Raw genomic sequence first — 19,430 nt, 5'->3', positions numbered from 1 at the left:
CCCTCCCCTCCCCGTCCGCGGCGGCAAGTCTCGCGAGATCTTCCTCTCCCCGCCCCTTTCCTCTCAGCGCTCCGCTCGGCCGCGGCCCGACGGGATCTTTCGAGAAGTCCCCCCGCCCCGAGGAGGCAGCGCCCGCCGCCGCCGCCGCGCATTTAAACGGGCCGAGCCGCCGCTCCTCAAGGCGCCTCAGTCCCTTCTCCCGCCGTAGCGATGTCGGTGGTGGGCATCGATTTGGGTTTCCAGAGCTGTTACGTGGCCGTGGCCCGCGCCGGCGGCATCGAGACCATCGCTAATGAGTACAGCGACCGCAGCACGCCGTGAGTGCGGGATCGGGGCGGGCCGCGCCGCCTTCCCGCTGCCGCCGCCGGGCTGAGGAGCGGGGCCGAGGCGGCGGACCTCCCGCTGAGGGGAGGGCGCCCGCTGGGCCCGGTCCTGCCCCGGCGTGGCGGGGAGGGAAGGCAGCCGGGGCCGAGGGGCTGGTGATGGGGGGGGGGGGTCGGGAGAAGTGGACTTTGTTAAATAAGTGCTTAAAGAAAGGACGGATACCGTGCGGCAGGCATGGAGAGGTGTTCCAGGTGACCCGCTCTGCTCCTTCCCATTTTGTGTAGTAAGACCAGTTTGTCCTCCCGGAGGCAGGGCTGCGTTGTGAGGATTAAAAGGATAGGGTCCCTGAGCATCAGAAAAAGCACCCGTATCTCTGACGGCGGGAAGTCACGAAGCTTAATTTCCCTGTGAATTTATACGCCGTGCTTTGACGCACCTGATAGCCTACCTGTTTGTTCTGCAGCTCCAGTCCTGTCTCCCCCAGGGCAGCCGGACCGTGGAGGTGAACGCTGAGCTGGTGCTTCGCTCTGTGCGAGCTCCTTGGCCTGCCGCTGGGTCAAAGCTTAGAAAAGCTTCTTAGCAGCCTTCCCTTCAGCCTGCGTGCTTCTTTGTTCAGCAAGGGTTCTCAAAAAATCTGTGCTTTTTTGAGTATTGGGTCTTTTAAACTCTCACTTGAAACTAGCCACCAGATTGACAAGTTATTAGGATGGGGAAATGGAGTGTGAATAGACAGTACAGTGTCAGACATCTGCTTTCCTGTGAAGGGGATGGGCTGACCAACAGTGTAGTTTGCTGGTGAACTTGGTCTTGAAGCACATTACGCTATACAATGTGTATAGAATATTCTAACTCTGGTTATATAAATAGGCCTCCCAACACATTTCTCCTGAAGAGTGTGCATTACCTATTTTTAATGAGAAACTTGCCAAGAAGGAGGGGGAGAGCTGGGATAAAACTCTTCTAAGAATCAATTGCAAAATAAAGGTGGAAAAGGAACTTCCAGTGCGCCTCACCTGGAGGGGAACTGTTTGGAAAGCTGTCTTAAAAGTGTTTCTACAGCTTACTCTATGTTGTAGCATAGCTAGCTTTATTTTAAGCAGATACTAAAGTAAATAGCCGTCTTGGTGAGACAAATGCATCGTCTTAGTTGTTTTGGTTTTGGTTTTTTTTAGATCTCTCACATCTGTTTAAAAAGACCAGAGGCATAAAATGACCTTGCTTCTCATTAGACAATACCTCGGCTCTGTTTGCCTGTTACTGTCTCTAAGCAGGGAATAAATGGAGAAGGAAATTTTTATTTGGTACATGTGCTAGAGTAAGGAGTAGTCTCTTATGTATCCTCAGTAATATGGAAGTTTAAAGGTTAGATGTACTAAGAAAATGTTTAATGTCAAGAATTTCGAAGCAATCTTCTGATAGCTCTAGGTATCTGGCCCTCAGAGAGTTGAAGTTCTGCTTACATATAGTTGAAACATGAACATGAGTCTCCTTCACTGAAGGAGATGAGCTATATAAAATATCTGACACAATGAATAATTCAGTTATGAAAGGCTGAAGTGAAATGGAAAAAATCAGCATAATGAAAATGATAGTTTTTAACAGGACTTAATCTCCGAGCACTGTTCTGAGGCAATACAGAAAACAATTCTGTAAGCAAACCCATCTATTAAAAGAAATTCTTACTGATTTTTAAGTGTCTGTCTTGGAAACAGCCTGGTTCAAAAAGTCACTGTTTAGCATTTCTTTACAGTGAGCTCTGGAGGGAGTTGTGCAAGGTGTTGTGACAGGTTTCCTCAGGAATCGGCTTGCGGTCAGATGTTTTCAAGATGACATCCAAGTTTTGGGAAGGATTAGCAGATGTGTGCTATTGTAATTGTTTGTATTGGTAAAGTAAACCCTACTCAATACATTGTGCTTAGTTCGCTGGCACAGATGACATTCTCACTGAATCTGCTTTCAGCTCTGTGCTTGGATTCTTCCAGAATCCTGTAAAAATTGAACTTGTATATCCAAAAGCAGTGCAAAACATGTTTTGTCTTTGAATATGTTATTCTGAAAATGGAAAAGTGGTAGAGAGAAAGCTAGTAAAAAATGAGGGTAAAAAAATGTAAGATTGTTTCATTATCTCCATAAGGATGAAGGGACTTGAATTAAGTGCAGTAGTTGCAACTGATCTTAGAAAGCTAGCACTGATTTTCAGGGTAGAGGGATGTCTTCCAAAGAAGTGAAAGTGGGTGGGAGGGTAAGGGTGAAGTAGTGCCTGCAGGTGTGTTCAGGAAGTTCAAAGCTCTGCTTAAGTTGCTTCACTAGACCTCTGATGACCTTCACTGTGATTATGTTTCTACTTAAAATGCTATGGTTAGTTATTCAACCTCCAGTAAAACTGTGTAATAGTATAATTTGTATTTAATAAATTAACCCTGGTTCCTGTGGTGAACTGATTTGGGGAATGAGACTGGCTGAAAATTTTTCCTTCCCTCCCTCTTCCCAGTTGAACTTCCTTCTGTGCTGGGTCCCTGTGTGGCTCCCTGAAGTTCCATTGGGAGCCAGGGTTAACTCAGGAGAAGGGGTGGGGTGGGCAGAAAGCAAAGGAGTGGAGCCAAGTAGAACCATCCCGTCTGTCCAGCTGCAGCTCCTTTGAGAACCATGCCTGTTTATAAAGCCAAGCAGGGGGCAAGCTTAAGAAGAATGTATGCACTTAAGGGTTTTATTCCCAGCGCATAATACGGAAGCCCATATTTTTGATTACTGTGCTGTATCCTTCTCTTGAGACAGACTTCTGCCTTGAGGTTTTAGTCTGGTGGGTTTAAATGGTTCTGTAATCTAAATTAGTGGATTTGTGGTGATTTAGGACTGACGGCTTGTGAATTTAGCAGTGAAGTAGCTGGATATTTTGTTTTTGTCTAGGAGAAAAGCAACAATTCATGTTCATGTCTTAATTCCTTTCTGGAGACCAGAGTAAATTAATAACTAGCTTCCTGCTTGGAGCTCATTAGATTTTTAGCTGTATGCTCTGCAGCTCCTGTTCCCTTACCATGGGCTTTAGGGTCTGCATAGCACAGAACTTCCTTGCTTTTAGTTAACTAATCCCTTGAATAATGGTTTCAAATAAGAGATTAATTCAGAAATATTAATTCTGTTGCAACATATGCTGTAGGGTGGGCCTTGTTTCATTTGTTAAGTTATTAATAAATTGGAAGAAGATAGAAAACCAATGCAATTATATCACTCTAGTCCTTCATTCTGGTTTTGACAGTTTCTGTTTGCAAGGCCAATTCTAAACCTCAGGCTGAGTTGGAATATGTTTCTTGTGGCAGCCCTATGGCATAACCCTGCTGTAAAGCAGATTCCTGACCCACCACATAGAGAGTGGCTTAATTATGCTGTTAGTATGTTGTGTGAATAGGAAAGATCTGCTTGACTAATGGCAATTTTTTTTTCTCTGGTAAGTTTACCTCAATGGTATGAGGAACTTGGATTAGAAGGCTGGATTTAATTTCATTAGGGCTTCTACAGTTTGTTAAGTATGTAAATCAAGAGGCTTAATAGCACTAGGAATTTCTCCAAAAAAGGAGGATTTTTTAATTCCATCTTTTTCAGAAACGGAAGTTGTCGCAAAGTAGTTTGGAGTAAAGTATGATTTTTCTTTCTGTAATTTACATTATTTCAGTGAGTACAGATGAAACTCATAAACACTAGTCTTTCTGTGCAGGATTTTTCTTCCAGCTCTTGAAGGTTTGCTTTAAAACTGGAAACCTTAGTTAGCATTTGGTACAGATGTGTAGGAATTATTTTCTTAATATCTGTTTTACCTCATGTATTTCTTCTGAACAGTTTAATGTTTCCTGTATTATTAGCCAACAACTTATCTTTGAGTGGCTTAGATATACAGGTAGTTATTGAGGTAAAGGGTGTCTACCCAATTATTACTCGGATGTAAAACTTGAAGTAGCATGAATAAGTTTGGTTTTAGTGCTGTCCTTCAGTGAGGAGGATTGCTGTTTTAACTGAACTCGTGCCTGTTTCTTTCCAGAATTCACAGAACATTCCATGCATATATTGCAGTGAGTGACCAACTTTCTCAGTGGACCAAATACTGTTTAAAATATCTCTAGTCTAATTGATATTATCAACACTTTTATCAACACTTAACAAAAAGATGTGCAGTGCAGTTCTACCAATTGCTTACTGACCGGAAATCTTTCTTTTTATTATAGATCATGTATAGCCTTTGGACCCAAGAATCGCTCAATTGGTGCTGCAGCTAAAAGCCAGGTGAGCGTATAGTTTGGGTAAAAGCAACTTCAGTAGTCAAGAATCAGATTAGCACAATGTATTTTTTATCATTGTAGGTTACAAATGTCTCTGAGCTGGTGTCCTAGTGTCTCCATAACTGTAATGAACAGCTGAGCTTAATTCAGCTGTTCAGCATGTAATGCTGCTTTGTCATCTTGGACAGAATAAGGGTTGATAGTTGTATGTAATGAAATGTAAAAAAAAAAAAATAAAAAAATTTTGCCCTTAAATTCTGATAAATACTTGTGTTTTCTTTTAGGATGCAAATGTAAATTCTAAAGCTAAGCAGTAGTGTTTCATCCTACCTTAGCTTTTTCCAGTTTGTGTGCATTATGATAGCTTTTAATTGTGTGACTATATTCTATAGAATTCCATTAAGTGCATAGTTTTGGCAGAAAGGGGACAAGCTTGAGCGTAAATATATATAGCTTTCTTGACTCTTTGTGGCTGAATTACAACCTATATACTTGTCTTAGGCATTCTTGTTCATACCTTGAGTTTCTGTTGGTGTAGGTAGGTAAATATGATTTAAGGACTGAGAAGAAGTTAAGCTGATTTGTCCTGCTTGTGACATTTGGGTCCTGCTGTATTGTATCTTGTATTGCTGTGAAACCCCTATAAAACATGATTTTTTTTGAAGTCCTCTACAGGAAGTGACTATTCAAACACTTGGTTTTTCTTAGCCTAAAATACCTAGAGATGTGTGAAGATTCATTATCTAGAATACAAAAATGACTGGACACAACCATGTTATTCAAGAACAGAAGAACTGTACTAGAACTAAATACAGATGTTTTTTCTGGAATTGAGTGTCTGCTTAGCTTAAAGAAATTCATTGATACAGAGATCCAGTAGAGATGAGGTATGTCCTGCAGAAACTAAACTTACAGAAAATTAAAACCAGGTTACTTAGGAAATAGACACTTGACTGAAACTGAATCGGAGGTAAATGTTATATGGTACAGTGCTTGTCTGCTTTGTCAATTACTGTGTTTTTTCCAGTATGTATCTTGCTCTAATGTAAATGAAAGAATTAAACAAGTTTACTTGCACTACGTGAAAATAAGCTATAACGATTTTTCACTTCTTTACTTGCACTGATCTCTGTTATTAATAAGGCAATCTACCTTTTGTCAGTTAAATCAAGTTGACAATATCACGTTGGTGCCCTCCTGACTTTTTAAAGCTTCATGACAAGGTCCTTGAGCTGTTTTGTGAGAATATCTGTGTGTTGGCTGTCACATGCATGTGATGAACCTGAACTGGAGTTTACGTCAATATGCTTGTTATATTTGCAAAATTACTGGCTGCAACGCAATAGAAAGGTAGGGTGATAGGAAACAGGTAAATGGGAAAGACACTTTGCTAACATTTTTAAAGTGTCCTATGCATAGACTATGAAAATTGAGTGCCATTTTAATTGATTTTAGAATCTTGGCTCAGTTTTCTAGCATACATTTTATTTTAAATCTCAAATTCCTGTAGGTTACCTGAGCAATCAGAGGGAAGTTGTCTTCTAGCAGCTGCCCTGATACTATTAAGATACAAATCACAAAAATATTCTGGTGAGGGAAGCATGAGAACAAAACTGTCTTCTGCTTGAAATTCAGATGTTCCCCTGACACGTTGTATTAAAGATTTCTTTTCCTCTAGGTTATTTCAAATGCAAAGAATACAGTACAAAGTTTTAAAAGATTTCATGGTCGTGCATTCTCAGATCCCTTTGTTCAAGCTGAAAAAGCAAGCCTTGCGTATGAACTTGTCCAGCTGCCAACAGGCTCAACTGGCATCAAGGTAAGTCTGGCATATTTGAAAAAGAGCCAGAGGAGGGAACTGATAACGTTTCCTTTTATCTCCTTATTTTGAATCTGCTTGCTGTAGTTTCTGTTCTCTTGTGAATGGAAAGTCTTAAATGGGGAATAAAAGGCTAGTAATATAGATGGTCTTTCCAGGTGTTAGGTGAGACTGATTTTACAGTTGTAGAATTTCTCTGCCTTGCAAAGCCAGTCCCACACAAACTGTTTTAGCAGTTCTTCTTTCCTTCACTCCATGGTGAATTTGGAAGACAAGCTACCTGGCCAGTGGACTTATTTAGGTGCTGTCCAGATACTGCAAGGGTGTAAGATGCTAGCTTAGTACTTTGGGTGAAATGGTAAAAATTTGTCTTTTTCAACAATGGCTGAACTTCTGATTTGGATTTTAGCAGTAACTAATTGACTTACCCCAGAACAGTAGTGAGAAAGGCATCCTAGGCATTGTCTAGCAATTGGGATTAAAAAAAACCAAACAACTGTGTCCAGAGCAGCTTTGTGTATGTGAATTCTTAAATGTGCATTTCAGTGTTTATGTATTATCTTCTTGCAATTGCTGTGCATAAGCTAGGCTGTCAGAGAGCAGGTTGTCTAAAGCTGCATTACTTTCAGTAAAGACTGTTTCTTGCATGTGTTCCTTATGTTTGTAGTGCGTAGTTTTTACTGTAATGTGTGTACACAATTTTTATTTGAAGGCCATGTACATGGAAGAAGAAAGAAACTTTACTATTGAACAGGTGACAGGAATGCTTCTTACCAAATTAAAAGAGACTGCTGAGAATGCGCTTAAGAAGCCTGTAGTTGACTGTGTTGTTTCTGTAAGTATGTGGTAGTACGTATTTGGCTGGTATCATAAACTGAAATGATTGCAGCATTAAATTGCCCATTAAACTTGAATATTCAGTTATTTGTCTTTTCTGTTTAAAACTGAATCTTGCTCACATATCTTCTTCAAAACTAGACTTACTTCATTAATGGTAAAATGTCATAAATTGCTGCTAATTAGCAGCATAAATAATAATTGATACCTGTTTCTGTTTCTTTGCTCCTAAAATGAGTGGCTTGTGAGGCAGAATGGAAGAAGATTCACAAAAAGTAACTTTGTCTTCATGTAATGTTTTCTTTGCTTTTTCTCTATTGCAACTGAAATGAACACTAAATTTGAGGGATACCTCAGCTCTGCTCTATACTGACTCTCTAGACATACTTGTCATTATTTGCTACAGATGGCTCTTCTAAATGTTAATATTAGATATCTGATCTTCTTGCAGGTTCCCTGTTTCTACACAGATGCAGAAAGGAGATCTGTGATGGACGCTACACAGATTGCTGGTCTCAACTGTCTGAGACTAATAAATGAAACAACTGCAGGTAATACCTTCCTTTCTCTCCCCCTCACTTAATATTGTAGCTTTATTAGCTAAAAATGCTTTTAATCTGTTGCTGATCCATGCCCTCTGGAATTACCACTGGTTTTGCAAACTTAAAATAGATTAGTTGATAAAGTTCCTTAAGCTCTGGTCTGTTTTTTCATTGCTTTATGGAGGCATAAAGGTATTTCTTGAGTATCTGTTTTAATGCAGCTACTAGGAGGGGCTAATACTGTTTAACATTATTCCATGTTCCTTTAGCATTGGGAACTTTGTTTAACAAGATACCAATTTCTGTAGGTTGGAAAGTAAGATGAAATGCTGATGCTGTTTACTGATGTACCATTTATTTCTTGAGGAATTACAAAACTGGAAGTCCTAACTATGCTCTTTGACTCTTGTTTCTCTGTAGTTGCCCTTGCGTATGGAATCTATAAGCAAGACCTGCCTGCCTTGGAAGAGAAGCCACGGAATGTTGTTTTTGTGGATATGGGGCATTCTGCATATCAAGTTTCTGTTTGTGCATTCAACAAAGGAAAACTGAAAGTAAACAATCTATTATGCATCCATTTTAATTATCAGTAAAAATATTCATCAGTACATACATGGCCTGTGACAGGCAAGCTTGCCTGGCTTTACATAAGCGTGTCCAGACAGCTCAATTCATATTCTTAAAATTGCACTTTGTCTGGAGTTAAAAGTAGGGCAGGGAGCTAGAGAGCTTTTGAGTGATACATAGAGGAAGGAAACATGCCTTAATTGCCAGACTTTGGCAAAGAATAAAAAAACGGGATTAAATTGTTTGTTTATTCAGAAATTACCATATCTGACTGGGTGCTGCTTTCAAAAAAAATACTCTAGTTCAGTCATGAGATCTAGCATTAAAACAAGAATTCCTAGAATGGTATAAGTGACAAACGTTTTTTTTAACACTCACTGTGGTGCTCATGTAAAAGAGTAAAAACTTTCTGAATTACTTTAAGCTGCAAATGGAAGCTAAGCAAGTTACAGTGTACTTGTAAGTGTAAGTTGCCAAAGCATTACTGTTTTCCAGCAAATACTAACATTTCTTAGTTGGCTTTTTTATGGTTACAATCTGGACTTTTGCAGTTCCAGTAATTTCTCTTAACTAGAAAAACAAAAAAAAATTTTAAAGCATGGGGTAGTGAAATGAAGAGAAGACAAGAGTTCTGAAAACATTAGTGTTGTTGTAGCTATGTTTCCTCTAGTGAGGAAACGTAACCTACTTTGTGTTTCTCAGATTTGTCCTTTGAACTTTGAAACCATAGAAATACGGAAGAGATGCTTTTGAGTATAGAATGGAGAACTGGACAGCAAGGCAGTTAAAAACAGCGTAGAGACCAAACCTAGTCTGAAGGTGTATTGAGAATAATGTGATACTTCACTGATTTCTATTCCTGGGGGGAAAAAAAAAAATTAAGTTTGCAATATGTTTAAAGAGTAGAATCAGCTGAGGTGGATAGGCTACAGGTGTTCTTTGCGGATAATTCCTTTATCGGAAATGAGCACCTATTTGCAAGAGTTAATAACAGTTATTCTCTTCATGTTTTATTTTTAGCTTGGTGTAAGCATGTTCCACCCTTATGAGGCATCAAATATTAAACTGGGATATGATTCAGACTGACAGTGGCTAAGCAGAATTTGAAAACTCTGATGGTCTGCTTACAGTACAAGTTGCTGAACAGATTGTGTTGCTAAGCCTTACCCTATCTTCCTAAATTTTTTCTAAAAGTTGTCACCTCATTACAGGAAGGCTGGGTGCCCAAGGCTGCTTTTTAGCATTTGAGATAGCAGATGTTTTTTTCTCCTGGAGCTTGTAACTGCTGTATGTATGCACTGCAATTCTTATGAGAATTATCATTTACAAAGAGGTCTAATATTTGTGTGGCTGCCAGAATTTGTCTGTGGTAATGGTGGTTCTTTATCCAACAGCATTTTGAACATATCTAATATCAGCTACAAAAGGCATAGGATAATCATGGTAGGCTTAAAAAAAAAAAAGCATATCTTAGCACGTGTGCAACTATTACTGCAGTTGCAATTCACATAAACTATCAGATGTTAGTAATGCAATTGCTACTTAGATTGCCCTGAAATACAAGAGAATAGCTTAATTGTTGCCGGCAGTGTCCATGAAATGTGAAAGATGAGTACGGGATGTGGCTTTATTGTTTGGGATAGGTTAGACTTCTAGATGAGGCTCATCAAAAGAAACTCTTTACTGGTAATGGCAAGGGCAGAATAAAAATGAACTGTACCAGATCTTTTTCTGTTATGGCTGCACCGGTATAATTCGTCCTCCATAGTAATGTTGTGACACTTGCTTTCATTTAAAGTTGGAGTATATTTGACACAAAGAAATGCTTTGACATTAACTGCTAATTGGTTTCACTGAGGTAACGACAAATTGTACTATTACTGAAGAATTCAATTTTTTTAAGGTTCTTGCTACATCATTTGATACAACACTTGGAGGCAGGAAGTTTGATGAGATGTTAGTTGAATACTTTTGTGAAGAATTCGGAAAGAAATATAAACTAGACATAAAGTCAAAGATTCGTGCATTGTTGAGACTATACCAGGAGTGTGAAAAACTGAAAAAATTGATGAGCGCTAATGCCTCTGATCTTCCAATGAACATAGAATGCTTCATGAATGACATAGATGTCTCTGGAACAATGAACAGGTAATGTTTATACTTTTACAAAGGTAAGCTTTTGAGTGCTCTTCTTCAGTCAAGAAAGAAACTTTATATAAAATACCAGTTCTTAGGATTGGAGGGAGGTGGGAAATGTGAGAACAACATGGGCAGGGGTACTGCTCAAAATGATAATGTTTAGAGACTGGTCAGTGGCCTTGAGTTGGGAGGGAGGGCTGTGAATATTGCAAGTGTGCCTAGATGGCTAGAACCAAGTTTGTCTGGAAATATACTGAATAAGTTTAAAACTAGGATTGGGGAAAGAGAAAACCCTGCAGTACATAGTTAAAATGGCATTCTTTCAGTTTTGGCATCCTGTTGTATGTGCAGTATTAACTTGCTTATGGTATGCTATAGCTTTATGGCTTCTTCCAACAGGAGCAAATTTTTAGAGATGTGTGATGGACTCCTTGCAAGAGTAGAACCCCCCCTTCGCAGTGTGCTGGAGCAAGCCAGTAAGTGTATATGCATTCTGTATTCTGTATACAGAAGAGTCATCCGAAATGCAAGCTTCCTTTGGGTGTTGACAGAACTTGGACAGATGTATTTAGCGCACCTAACAATTTCTTGCTTAGCAGTTACAAGCTTGTTAAAATTTTCACACAAGCTAAGATTTGAAATTCTTATTGCTTAGAAACTTAGAGAACAAGCTTAAAAGAATGGTTTGTCTAGTAAAACTTCTAGTTTACAATGTCAGCATATTCATGTAAACCAGAAACATTTAATCTATAAAACCAATGTCTAACTGTCTTCTAGAGTTAAAGAAGGAGGATGTTTATGCAGTAGAGATAGTTGGTGGTACCACAAGAATCCCTGCTGTAAAAGAGAAGATCAGTAAATTTTTTGGCAAAGAAGTCAGTACAACTTTGAATGCAGATGAGGCTGTTGCACGAGGTTGTGCGCTGCAGGTAAAAAGTGCTGTTTGTTTTAGCTGTGAGTATTTTTATTGAAATCCATAAATATTTAAGCCAGAGTCCACAGGTAATGTGGGAGATGCTTCATGTGTATCAGAATGGATTCGAATAAGCTTTGAAGGTGGTTGGAAGAATGAGAATAGTAGTTTGTGATTCCTTTGTGCTGTTTGTCTAAGCCAAATGAGTGGATCACTGCAGCTTGTTGAAGCAAAACATGTACTCTGCTTCTGCTGTGTCTGGAAGCTGAAAGTCTGATAAAGCTCACATGATGATGGTTTTTCCTCCAGGCTCCTTTGGGGGCCTAGGTTAAACAGGGAAAAATTTTTTTTTTTTTTTTTTTTACAGCATTACTGATAAACTTGTGAGACAGCAGTTGCTTATTAACATGGATGGAAGTGAAAGCTTAGGTTCTTGCTAATGGAATTCTGTGTCCTGAGCTGTAATTGGTCACTACTGAATAGCTTAAGCAGTAGTAAATACTCTATAGTTAATAGTGCTACCATCTCTTGAATGCACCTAAATTTTGCTCTGATCACCTCAATTCTCTTTTCAAATGTGTAATATATGCTTACAGCTATGTTCCATCGGTGGTACAAACTAGCTATTGTAAACTGCTTAAAAAGAGAATTTTGTGTTACGGTATGCAAAAAGCCTGGTACTATGTCACTCTAAAAAGTAACTTTAATTGAGGTTTTCCTATTTCTTTCTGTTGGCACTAAAAACAATTCAGTAGCCTAACCACACAAGCTGAACATGATGGCTCTAAATTAAACCTTGCATATTTTCACTTTTCAGAGTGAACAGATTGTGATTAGCTTCTTGAAAAGGAAGGGTACATATGAGCTTACAGTGCTTATTATGCAGGTCCCAAGTCCATCAGTATTAGTGTCCCTTAACCTAGAGTAAATCTACATATTAAACAGCATAAATAGCTACTTACTGAATTAAATTACTATTCATCTGAAGTCTGATTGTTTGTAATATGGCTCTTTTGCTCTTTCAGTGTGCTATTTTATCCCCGGCTTTCAAAGTGAGAGAATTTTCTATCACAGATTTGATACCGTATCCTATTTCTTTACGATGGAATTCACCAGCAGAGGAAGGGTTAAGGTAAAAAAACTGATGTTCAATCTTCTTGCATGTTTACATACAGCTTAAAACTAACTGATGACAACTAGAGTAAATAACACTTCCAGAACAATGCCCACTTAACAATTCAAGCTTTGATACTTTTTCTGAAGTTAGTGATAGTAGAAAACAAAACCAAGAATGGGTGGCAGTTCAGCACTTCCCACATGGCTATCAGTCTTATTTTAACCTAAAAGGTTAGGAGATGCTTTTGTCACTTCTTAAAGAAGCTTTTCCTTAAGAAATAAGAGGATCTGGAAAAGTTTTGTTAACTTGTTCAGTATGTGGGATAACGCATCTGATAAAGTGCTCTGTTTTTTCTTACAGTGACTGTGAGGTCTTTCCCAAGAACCATGCTGCTCCATTTTCAAAGGTCCTCACATTCTACAGAAAGGAACCTTTTACTCTTGAGGCATACTACAGTTCTCCCAAGGAATTGCCTTACCCAGATCCTGCTATAGGTTAAGACCATTCTATAGCTTTATATTAATAGTCTTGTACATGTTTCAGGACTTCTTTCTGTCTAATTATATAGTCTGGAAAGTGCAACCTACTACAAATGCTGTAGGGACAGGTTTCCAAAGTCATGGTTCTACAGTGAAATGAGTGGAATAACATGAAGTTCATGGACAAATAGGCTAAATAAAGAGCATCTTAATGTTGGAGCAAACCTTAAAGGGGCATACTGAGAGTTGTGCAGTCTTTTCCTATAGTACAAGTAACACCAGCTTTTACAGCGTACCATAGAGAATTTCTAATTGCTGTGTATCCTAGCATTGCTGAGTAAAATCTGAATTGTTTGGATTGAGTAGGATTGGATATCCTCTGAGTGCGTTGCAGTGATCTGTTGTCAGCAACAGTCAGGTTTTACTTTACATTCAATGATTAAGTTAATCAAATGGTACGTTTTTTCTTTGGGATTATTTAGCTCACTTCTTGGTTCAGAAGGTCACTCCTCAAACAGATGGATCCAGTTCAAAAGTGAAAGTGAAAGTTAGAGTAAATATCCATGGAATCTTCAGTGTTTCAAGTGCATCTTTAGTGGAGGTTCATAAATCTGATGAGAGTGAAGAGCCTATGGAAACAGATCAGCATGCAAAAGAGGAAGAGGTAATAGACTTAATTGCTCCTAGCTACTTAGAAAACTGCTTTTATGACAAAGCATAATTGGCCAAGTTTTGGGAAGTTCTAAGACTTGTGTAAGATTTCAGTAAATGTGTTCAGCAACTAAAATACGAAGATATGATTAAGTACTAACTGAAGTATGTCACACCAGTGACAGATTTCTTGAAACCAGGACTGTGAGGTATAGATGAAATGCTTAATTATGCTAGGAGTGAGCTGTTACTTGCCTAAGCAAAGACTAGAAGCTTCTAATTTATGCCTTGAGACTCCACTTCAGTTTTTGTTCTGTTTCTTCTTTTGCCTAAAGAGCATTAGGTGTAATTGATCAGCCTAAGAACTAAAGCAATCATCTGCATGTGCATTGTTTTAATATGTCAAATTGGATCTGTCTATGAATTTCAGAAGATGCAGGTAGACCAGGAAGAGCAACAAAAGCCTGAAGAGCAACAGCAGGCCCAACCTGAAAATAAGGCAGAGTCTGAAGAAATGGAGGTAACATTAACATCTGAGAGACTTCTGTTTTCTTACAGGATACTCTGGAAGATTTATGAGAATATGTAGTGTGTGAGCCTGTCTGCTGCCTTTGTCATAGCTCTGGAAGATAAACTTTTATTTGAATATATTGGTAGTTTGTATTGTGATTGGAGCTTAAGAAGTGCATAAATGGCTTGGGTAATTGCAGATCTGTCAAGTGACCTAGTACTGATAAAATGGGTGAACTCTCCTGTTCATGGAAGACATAATAATTTAGTTTTCAATAACTTAAATACTAGAAAAGTGTTCTACTATAAGCACCATCACTCCCATGAATGTAGTCAGTGTGCCCAGAAAATGTCAGTAGTTGTATTAATTATCTCTGACTTCTTTAGCAGCTGAAGTGTCAGAATGACAGACAGTAGTATGTAGTTCTAATGAAGTGCACTAACTCAATAATACTTTTTCTATTACAAGTCTTGAATACTTGAACTGTTGGGTGATGCTGTTTTTACTTTGAGTTTATTTTTTTAATGCAGACTTCTCAGGCTGACTCAAAAGACAAGAAAGTGGATCAACCACCTCAAGCCAAGAAGGCTAAAGTAAAGACGACTACAGTGGACCTTCCCATTGAGAATCAGTTGGTGTGGCAGATAGGGAAAGATATGCTGAACTTATTCATTGAGAATGAGGTAAACTTTACTTGCCCAAGCTACAAGTTTCACTAGCTGATCTCCAGAAATTTTGCTGTTCATTAAACGTGGTTAATGCTTAAGGGTGATCAAGGAAAGATGAGAAGGAAAAAAAATGCAGTTTTTTCTGAGGTGAACAACAGTGCCCCATGAAGCCAAAATACATTCTCCTTGTTAAGTGAATGCTGTAATTCTTACTGAAGAGGTGTTCTGCAGGAGAGCTAGTTCATAGGGTGATTATTTCCAAAATCACCTGCAGTTACAAGGTACTCAATGGCTGCTACCATCAGGGTGAAGGTTCCTCAACTGGAGGAAGATTGTTCTGTACTGTATTGGATATCCCACCAAAACTGAAGTTAGTTTTTATTCATGTGCTCTGTTTAGAACAGTTCTGTAAACTACAGCATTTCAAAATCTTTAGTCAAACTTAAGCCTTTGCTAACAAGGTATCCTGGCAATAAATGTTAAATAACTAGCTTTTTAGCCAACTAATTTGACAACTTTTTCACAGGGTAAAATGATAATGCAGGATAAGCTAGAGAAAGAGAGGAATGATGCCAAGAATGCAGTGGAAGAATATGTGTATGATATGAGAGACAAACTCTGCGGTATTTACGAGAAATTTGTTAGTGAAGATGTAAGTATTGCTAGCTTGATGGTTTCCTGATAAGTTTTGTTACAATGAACAGTATTTTAATAACCTTTGACCTGTATCAGATACTACATTTACTTAGACTATATTTTCAGACTTTGGAGAAATAGCTTTTAACCTTTCTGGCTATGAAGATAACCTTCTAAATGTGGCCCAAGTACAAGCAGATGGTACCCAGGATATATTGTGTCCTCTTTTCTAAAACAGTTGCAGCAATTAAGATCTTATCAGAGCATGTGTTTTCAGACTGAAACAGACTAGGAGCACTTGCAGAATAATTTTAAGGCAACCTATTCTATTTTGGCTCTTTGTCAGTATTCAGGAATAGTTTAAGATTAAAAAAACCAATCCAACAACAACCCTACCTAGGAACATAATAGGTGGAATTAGTCTGACTAAATGTAGGCACCTGTACCTGAACAGGCTGCCTAAAAATCTCTTGGTATTATTAATTATCTTTCCCTGTTGTACTAAAGGAACTTGGTGCGTAATTAATATGTTAAATGTCTACATTAGTCAGATGAATCACCCCAAACTCTTGACTAGATCCCCATTGGTTATAATGGGAGCCTTGCCAGCAAGGTGTCTACAGAGCCTGGGTACCTCTGTCAGAGCTAAAACAGGGACAAGTTGAGTGAGATTCATGGCACCTTTGCTGAAGATAAGTTTCACTCTGTTCTCAGACTTGCTTGTATAGTGATGATGAAAATGTGAGGGGGGGAGGGGGAGAAGGAAAAAATAGGCTTTTATGTGACAGTATTGATGTCAGTTGTGGGTGCCCATAGATGGTTCTTCCTTAGGCTGGTCTCCACCATGAAGCCATACTGAAGAATATTTTATTTGTTATTTTTCACTGAAATGGGATAAAGAGTTCAGACAGTTGTTTACCTCCTAAAAATGTAACCCTTCCAGAAAGGTTCCAAGTATCATTTAGTACCATCTGCCATCTAACAGAATTATCTCACCTACCTATTTTGTATGGATTGCTTTAGGATCGAAATAGTTTCACGCTGAAGCTGGAAGATACAGAAAATTGGCTTTATGAAGATGGTGAAGACCAACCCAAACAAATTTATATTGATAAATTGACAGAATTGAAGGTAAGTGATTCTTGCATTCCCACGGGGATTTACTGAATCTAGAGAACTTTGTTCAAGTGGAGAGCTGTCTCGGGTCTGCTGATTCAGTGGTAACAAACGACTTAGTTTGCTTATTAAGTATACGAGGAGCAGATCTCCTGTAGACCTGTAATAATACAGGGTTGAGGAAGACTCAGTCTTCCCTGTAAGTGGAGGGAAGAGTAAAAGTTCCAAGGAGTTCAGAAATGTTGATGCGTTCTGTCAGATCTTGCAGGATCATATTGTGATGCTGCATGGTTTTTGATATCTGTTGTACTTTGTTTCAGACTCTGGGTCAACCTATTCAGGCAAGATTTCAAGAATCAGAGGAAAGACCAAAAGCATTTGATGACTTAGGGAAGCAAATTCAACAGTACATGAAAACTGTTCATGCATTCAAAGCAAAGGTATTTCCATACTTAACTTTTGGCAAATGCAAGGAAGTGGTACAAATCTTTTCTGAATTTTAAGTAAGTTCCTTTGAACAAAAAGCTGGTGCAACCTCCCGGCTAGCTTCTGAGTTCTTGATATTTAACATATTTTCAGAAGTGGGTGTTGGCTGAAAACCTGACAGTCTTTTTTTAATCAGGTGTTGATTTCCTCATGGGGGGGGGGGGCGGGAAATGCCAGCAGCAGTAGAACCTTAGTTCTCTGGTTATAGAGCTGTAGTTGATCACCTTGTGGTTGATCTCTGTTAACCAGAACAGCCTTCTGGCTTAATGGTCTTTCTTGTATTTTGAAGCTAAAAGTTTGAAGAAATAAGCATGCAGTTCACATGTTCAAAACAAATATTTGCACAGCTACTACTAATTTGGCTGTTTCAGGATGAACAGTATGACCATCTAGATGAAGCAGATGTAGCAAAAGTGGAGAAGAGTGCAAATGAAGCTATGGAGTGGATGAACAATAAACTTAATCTTCAAAACAAGAGAAGTCTTACTTTGGACCCAGTTATAAAAGCTAAAGACATACAAGCTAAAACTAAAGTAAGTCTGTTTATGTAATTCACTGTATTTCCATGAATCTTTCTGTTTCTTGGTCTAGTTGTTTGTGCTCAGAGGAAGACTCTGATGTGAGAAATCTATAATTAGAAGGACAGTGATAGGGTATTAATCTCTTAAACATGTGTTTTGGGGAACACCAGCCCCCAACTTGAATAACTTCTTCTGACCATACTCGATGGATAATTGGAGCAACAGGTTAAAGTACAACTGTTGGTATACAGAAACATTTCTAACAGTATTTTATTTCTGTGTTTTCTAGGAATTGACAAGTATTTGTAATCCTATAGTCACAAAACCAAAACCCAAAGTTGAACTCCCAAAGGAGGAGCAGAAACCAACTGAACCCAATGGACCAGTAGAAGGCCAGGGAGAAGCCAACGGTGGGTCCCAGGCTGCTGAACAGAGTGCTGCTGCTGCTGCCCCAACGGCCACAGAGAAGAAGCTTCCCGAAATGGACATTGACTGAATTTCAGCACTTGTTTATATTATTGCAAACTACAATAAAGCTTTAAGTTGTCAACTTTGTATGTTCTGAATACAAATTGAAGCAAGTGAATACCACAGCACTCTTAGGAATTTTTGGAGAGGTTTGGTCAATGCATCAAGTCAGAACGCTTAGGTAGCTAACTACTCAGTTGAATAAGCAGTATTTCTTACCATTATGATTGTATTTAGAAGTTTTGGTATTCTTACTTGACCTCCAGGAACAGCCATAAGCTGGTTCTCCATTTTTAATGTCCATGGTGAGTTGATCTTATTTTAAAGGAGTGAGACAGCACCCTCTCAAGCCAGACTGGGCACACTGTTGTTTGGTCCCTTGTGGACTGCAGCAACAGTGTTTATATAAAGTGCCCCTTGACACTTGCACTGCAAGAAGATAGTGGGGGAGAGGGAGTGCTCCTGCTAAAGCATAGACTTTCACTTGCTCACCTTAATCTAACCCTCGTTTTTAGTGTTAATGCACCACTCTAGATTTGATTTGCACTTGAACAGTTCATAGTAACAATGTTTGCAGAGCATCAGCATGTTTATTCCTTAGCTGGTGCCCTTGCCTGACAGGTGACTGGGATTCATTGATCTGATAACATAGAGTAGCAGCCACTGTGCACTCCTGCAGCTCAGACCATGAATGTGCTCTTAGACACGAGTGTCTGCTCCTGGCCAACTCCCCAGCTGGTTAGAGCCTGTAAACTTTTTTGTCTCTAGTGAAATTAGCTGCTTGTAGAAAGAATGAATACTTGTATTTCAGCTGCCTATGCTGATAGCCGATTCTGACTTGTTCCTAACTTTTTCTGAAGGGGGTATGCTTGCTTCCACAAGGCCTTCATTTGGAATGCTTGGTTGTTTTTTTTTTTTGTTCTGTTTTCTTTCCCAGGAAAAGAAAGACCTGAGCGATTTGGCATTTTTTTCTATGAGCTTTATACAATGATTTGCTTCTAGTACTGATTGTCATTAAACTTGCAAACATTAATTTGTATGTGTTAAAATCCAAAGCTGAAACACCCATTCAGATATTGCAAGAAATAAATGCACTGGATTCTACTGGATCACCTTCTCCAGCTGTTGATTGCCATCGAGAGAGAACTCGGGGGCAGGGGGTAGAGGTGAGGGTTGTGTCCCTCCTTGCTGGAGGTGTGCGAAGAGCTCTGGTTTTAATGCCAGCGTGAAGCTGTGCTTTACAGGCGTCGGTGTAAACCCGCTTTGACGAAGTAGAGTTAATACATACCGGGGGTCGGGGGCGGCCCTGAGCTCGGCGGCCTTATCCCCGCGCCTGGCTGACCGGGGCAGCTCCTCACACCGCCG

At 39.2% G+C, this 19,430-nt stretch overlaps 1 protein-coding gene across 8 annotated transcripts; it reads left to right on the top strand.

Moving 5' to 3' along the window:
• The first annotated feature begins 56 nt into the window (after nt 1-56).
• Nucleotides 57-18,144, top strand: HSPA4 (heat shock 70kDa protein 4). Of its 8 annotated transcripts, none has more exons than XM_010578801.1 (20): nt 277-317; nt 4,542-5,482; nt 5,758-5,945; nt 6,274-6,414; nt 7,127-7,249; nt 7,703-7,802; nt 8,214-8,347; nt 10,264-10,508; nt 10,899-10,975; nt 11,277-11,428; nt 12,438-12,544; nt 12,890-13,023; nt 13,491-13,672; nt 14,090-14,179; nt 14,701-14,853; nt 15,365-15,490; nt 16,498-16,605; nt 16,911-17,030; nt 17,448-17,609; nt 17,887-18,144. In XM_010578801.1, exons 3-20 carry the CDS (start codon nt 5,811-5,813, stop codon nt 18,091-18,093), a joined length of 2,496 nt encoding a protein of 831 aa, XP_010577103.1. In that variant the 5' UTR covers nt 277-317; nt 4,542-5,482; nt 5,758-5,810; the 3' UTR covers nt 18,094-18,144. The 8 variants fall into 8 exon arrangements, with proteins under 8 accessions (XP_010577101.1, XP_010577103.1, XP_010577107.1 ...); XM_010578802.1 differs by having other exon boundaries at nt 284-317; nt 4,542-4,599; nt 5,304-5,945; XM_010578799.1 differs by lacking the exon at nt 5,758-5,945 and having other exon boundaries at nt 57-317; nt 4,542-4,599.
• The last annotated feature ends 1,286 nt before the right edge of the window (nt 18,145-19,430 follow it).

Source organism: Haliaeetus leucocephalus, unplaced genomic scaffold, assembly GCF_000737465.1.
Source record: "Haliaeetus leucocephalus isolate CR32 unplaced genomic scaffold, Haliaeetus_leucocephalus-4.0 Scaffold656, whole genome shotgun sequence".
Lineage (NCBI taxonomy): Eukaryota > Metazoa > Chordata > Aves > Accipitriformes > Accipitridae > Haliaeetus > Haliaeetus leucocephalus.
Note: the sequence above shows the minus strand (reverse complement) of the source record. Positions and strands in the feature narration are given on the sequence as shown.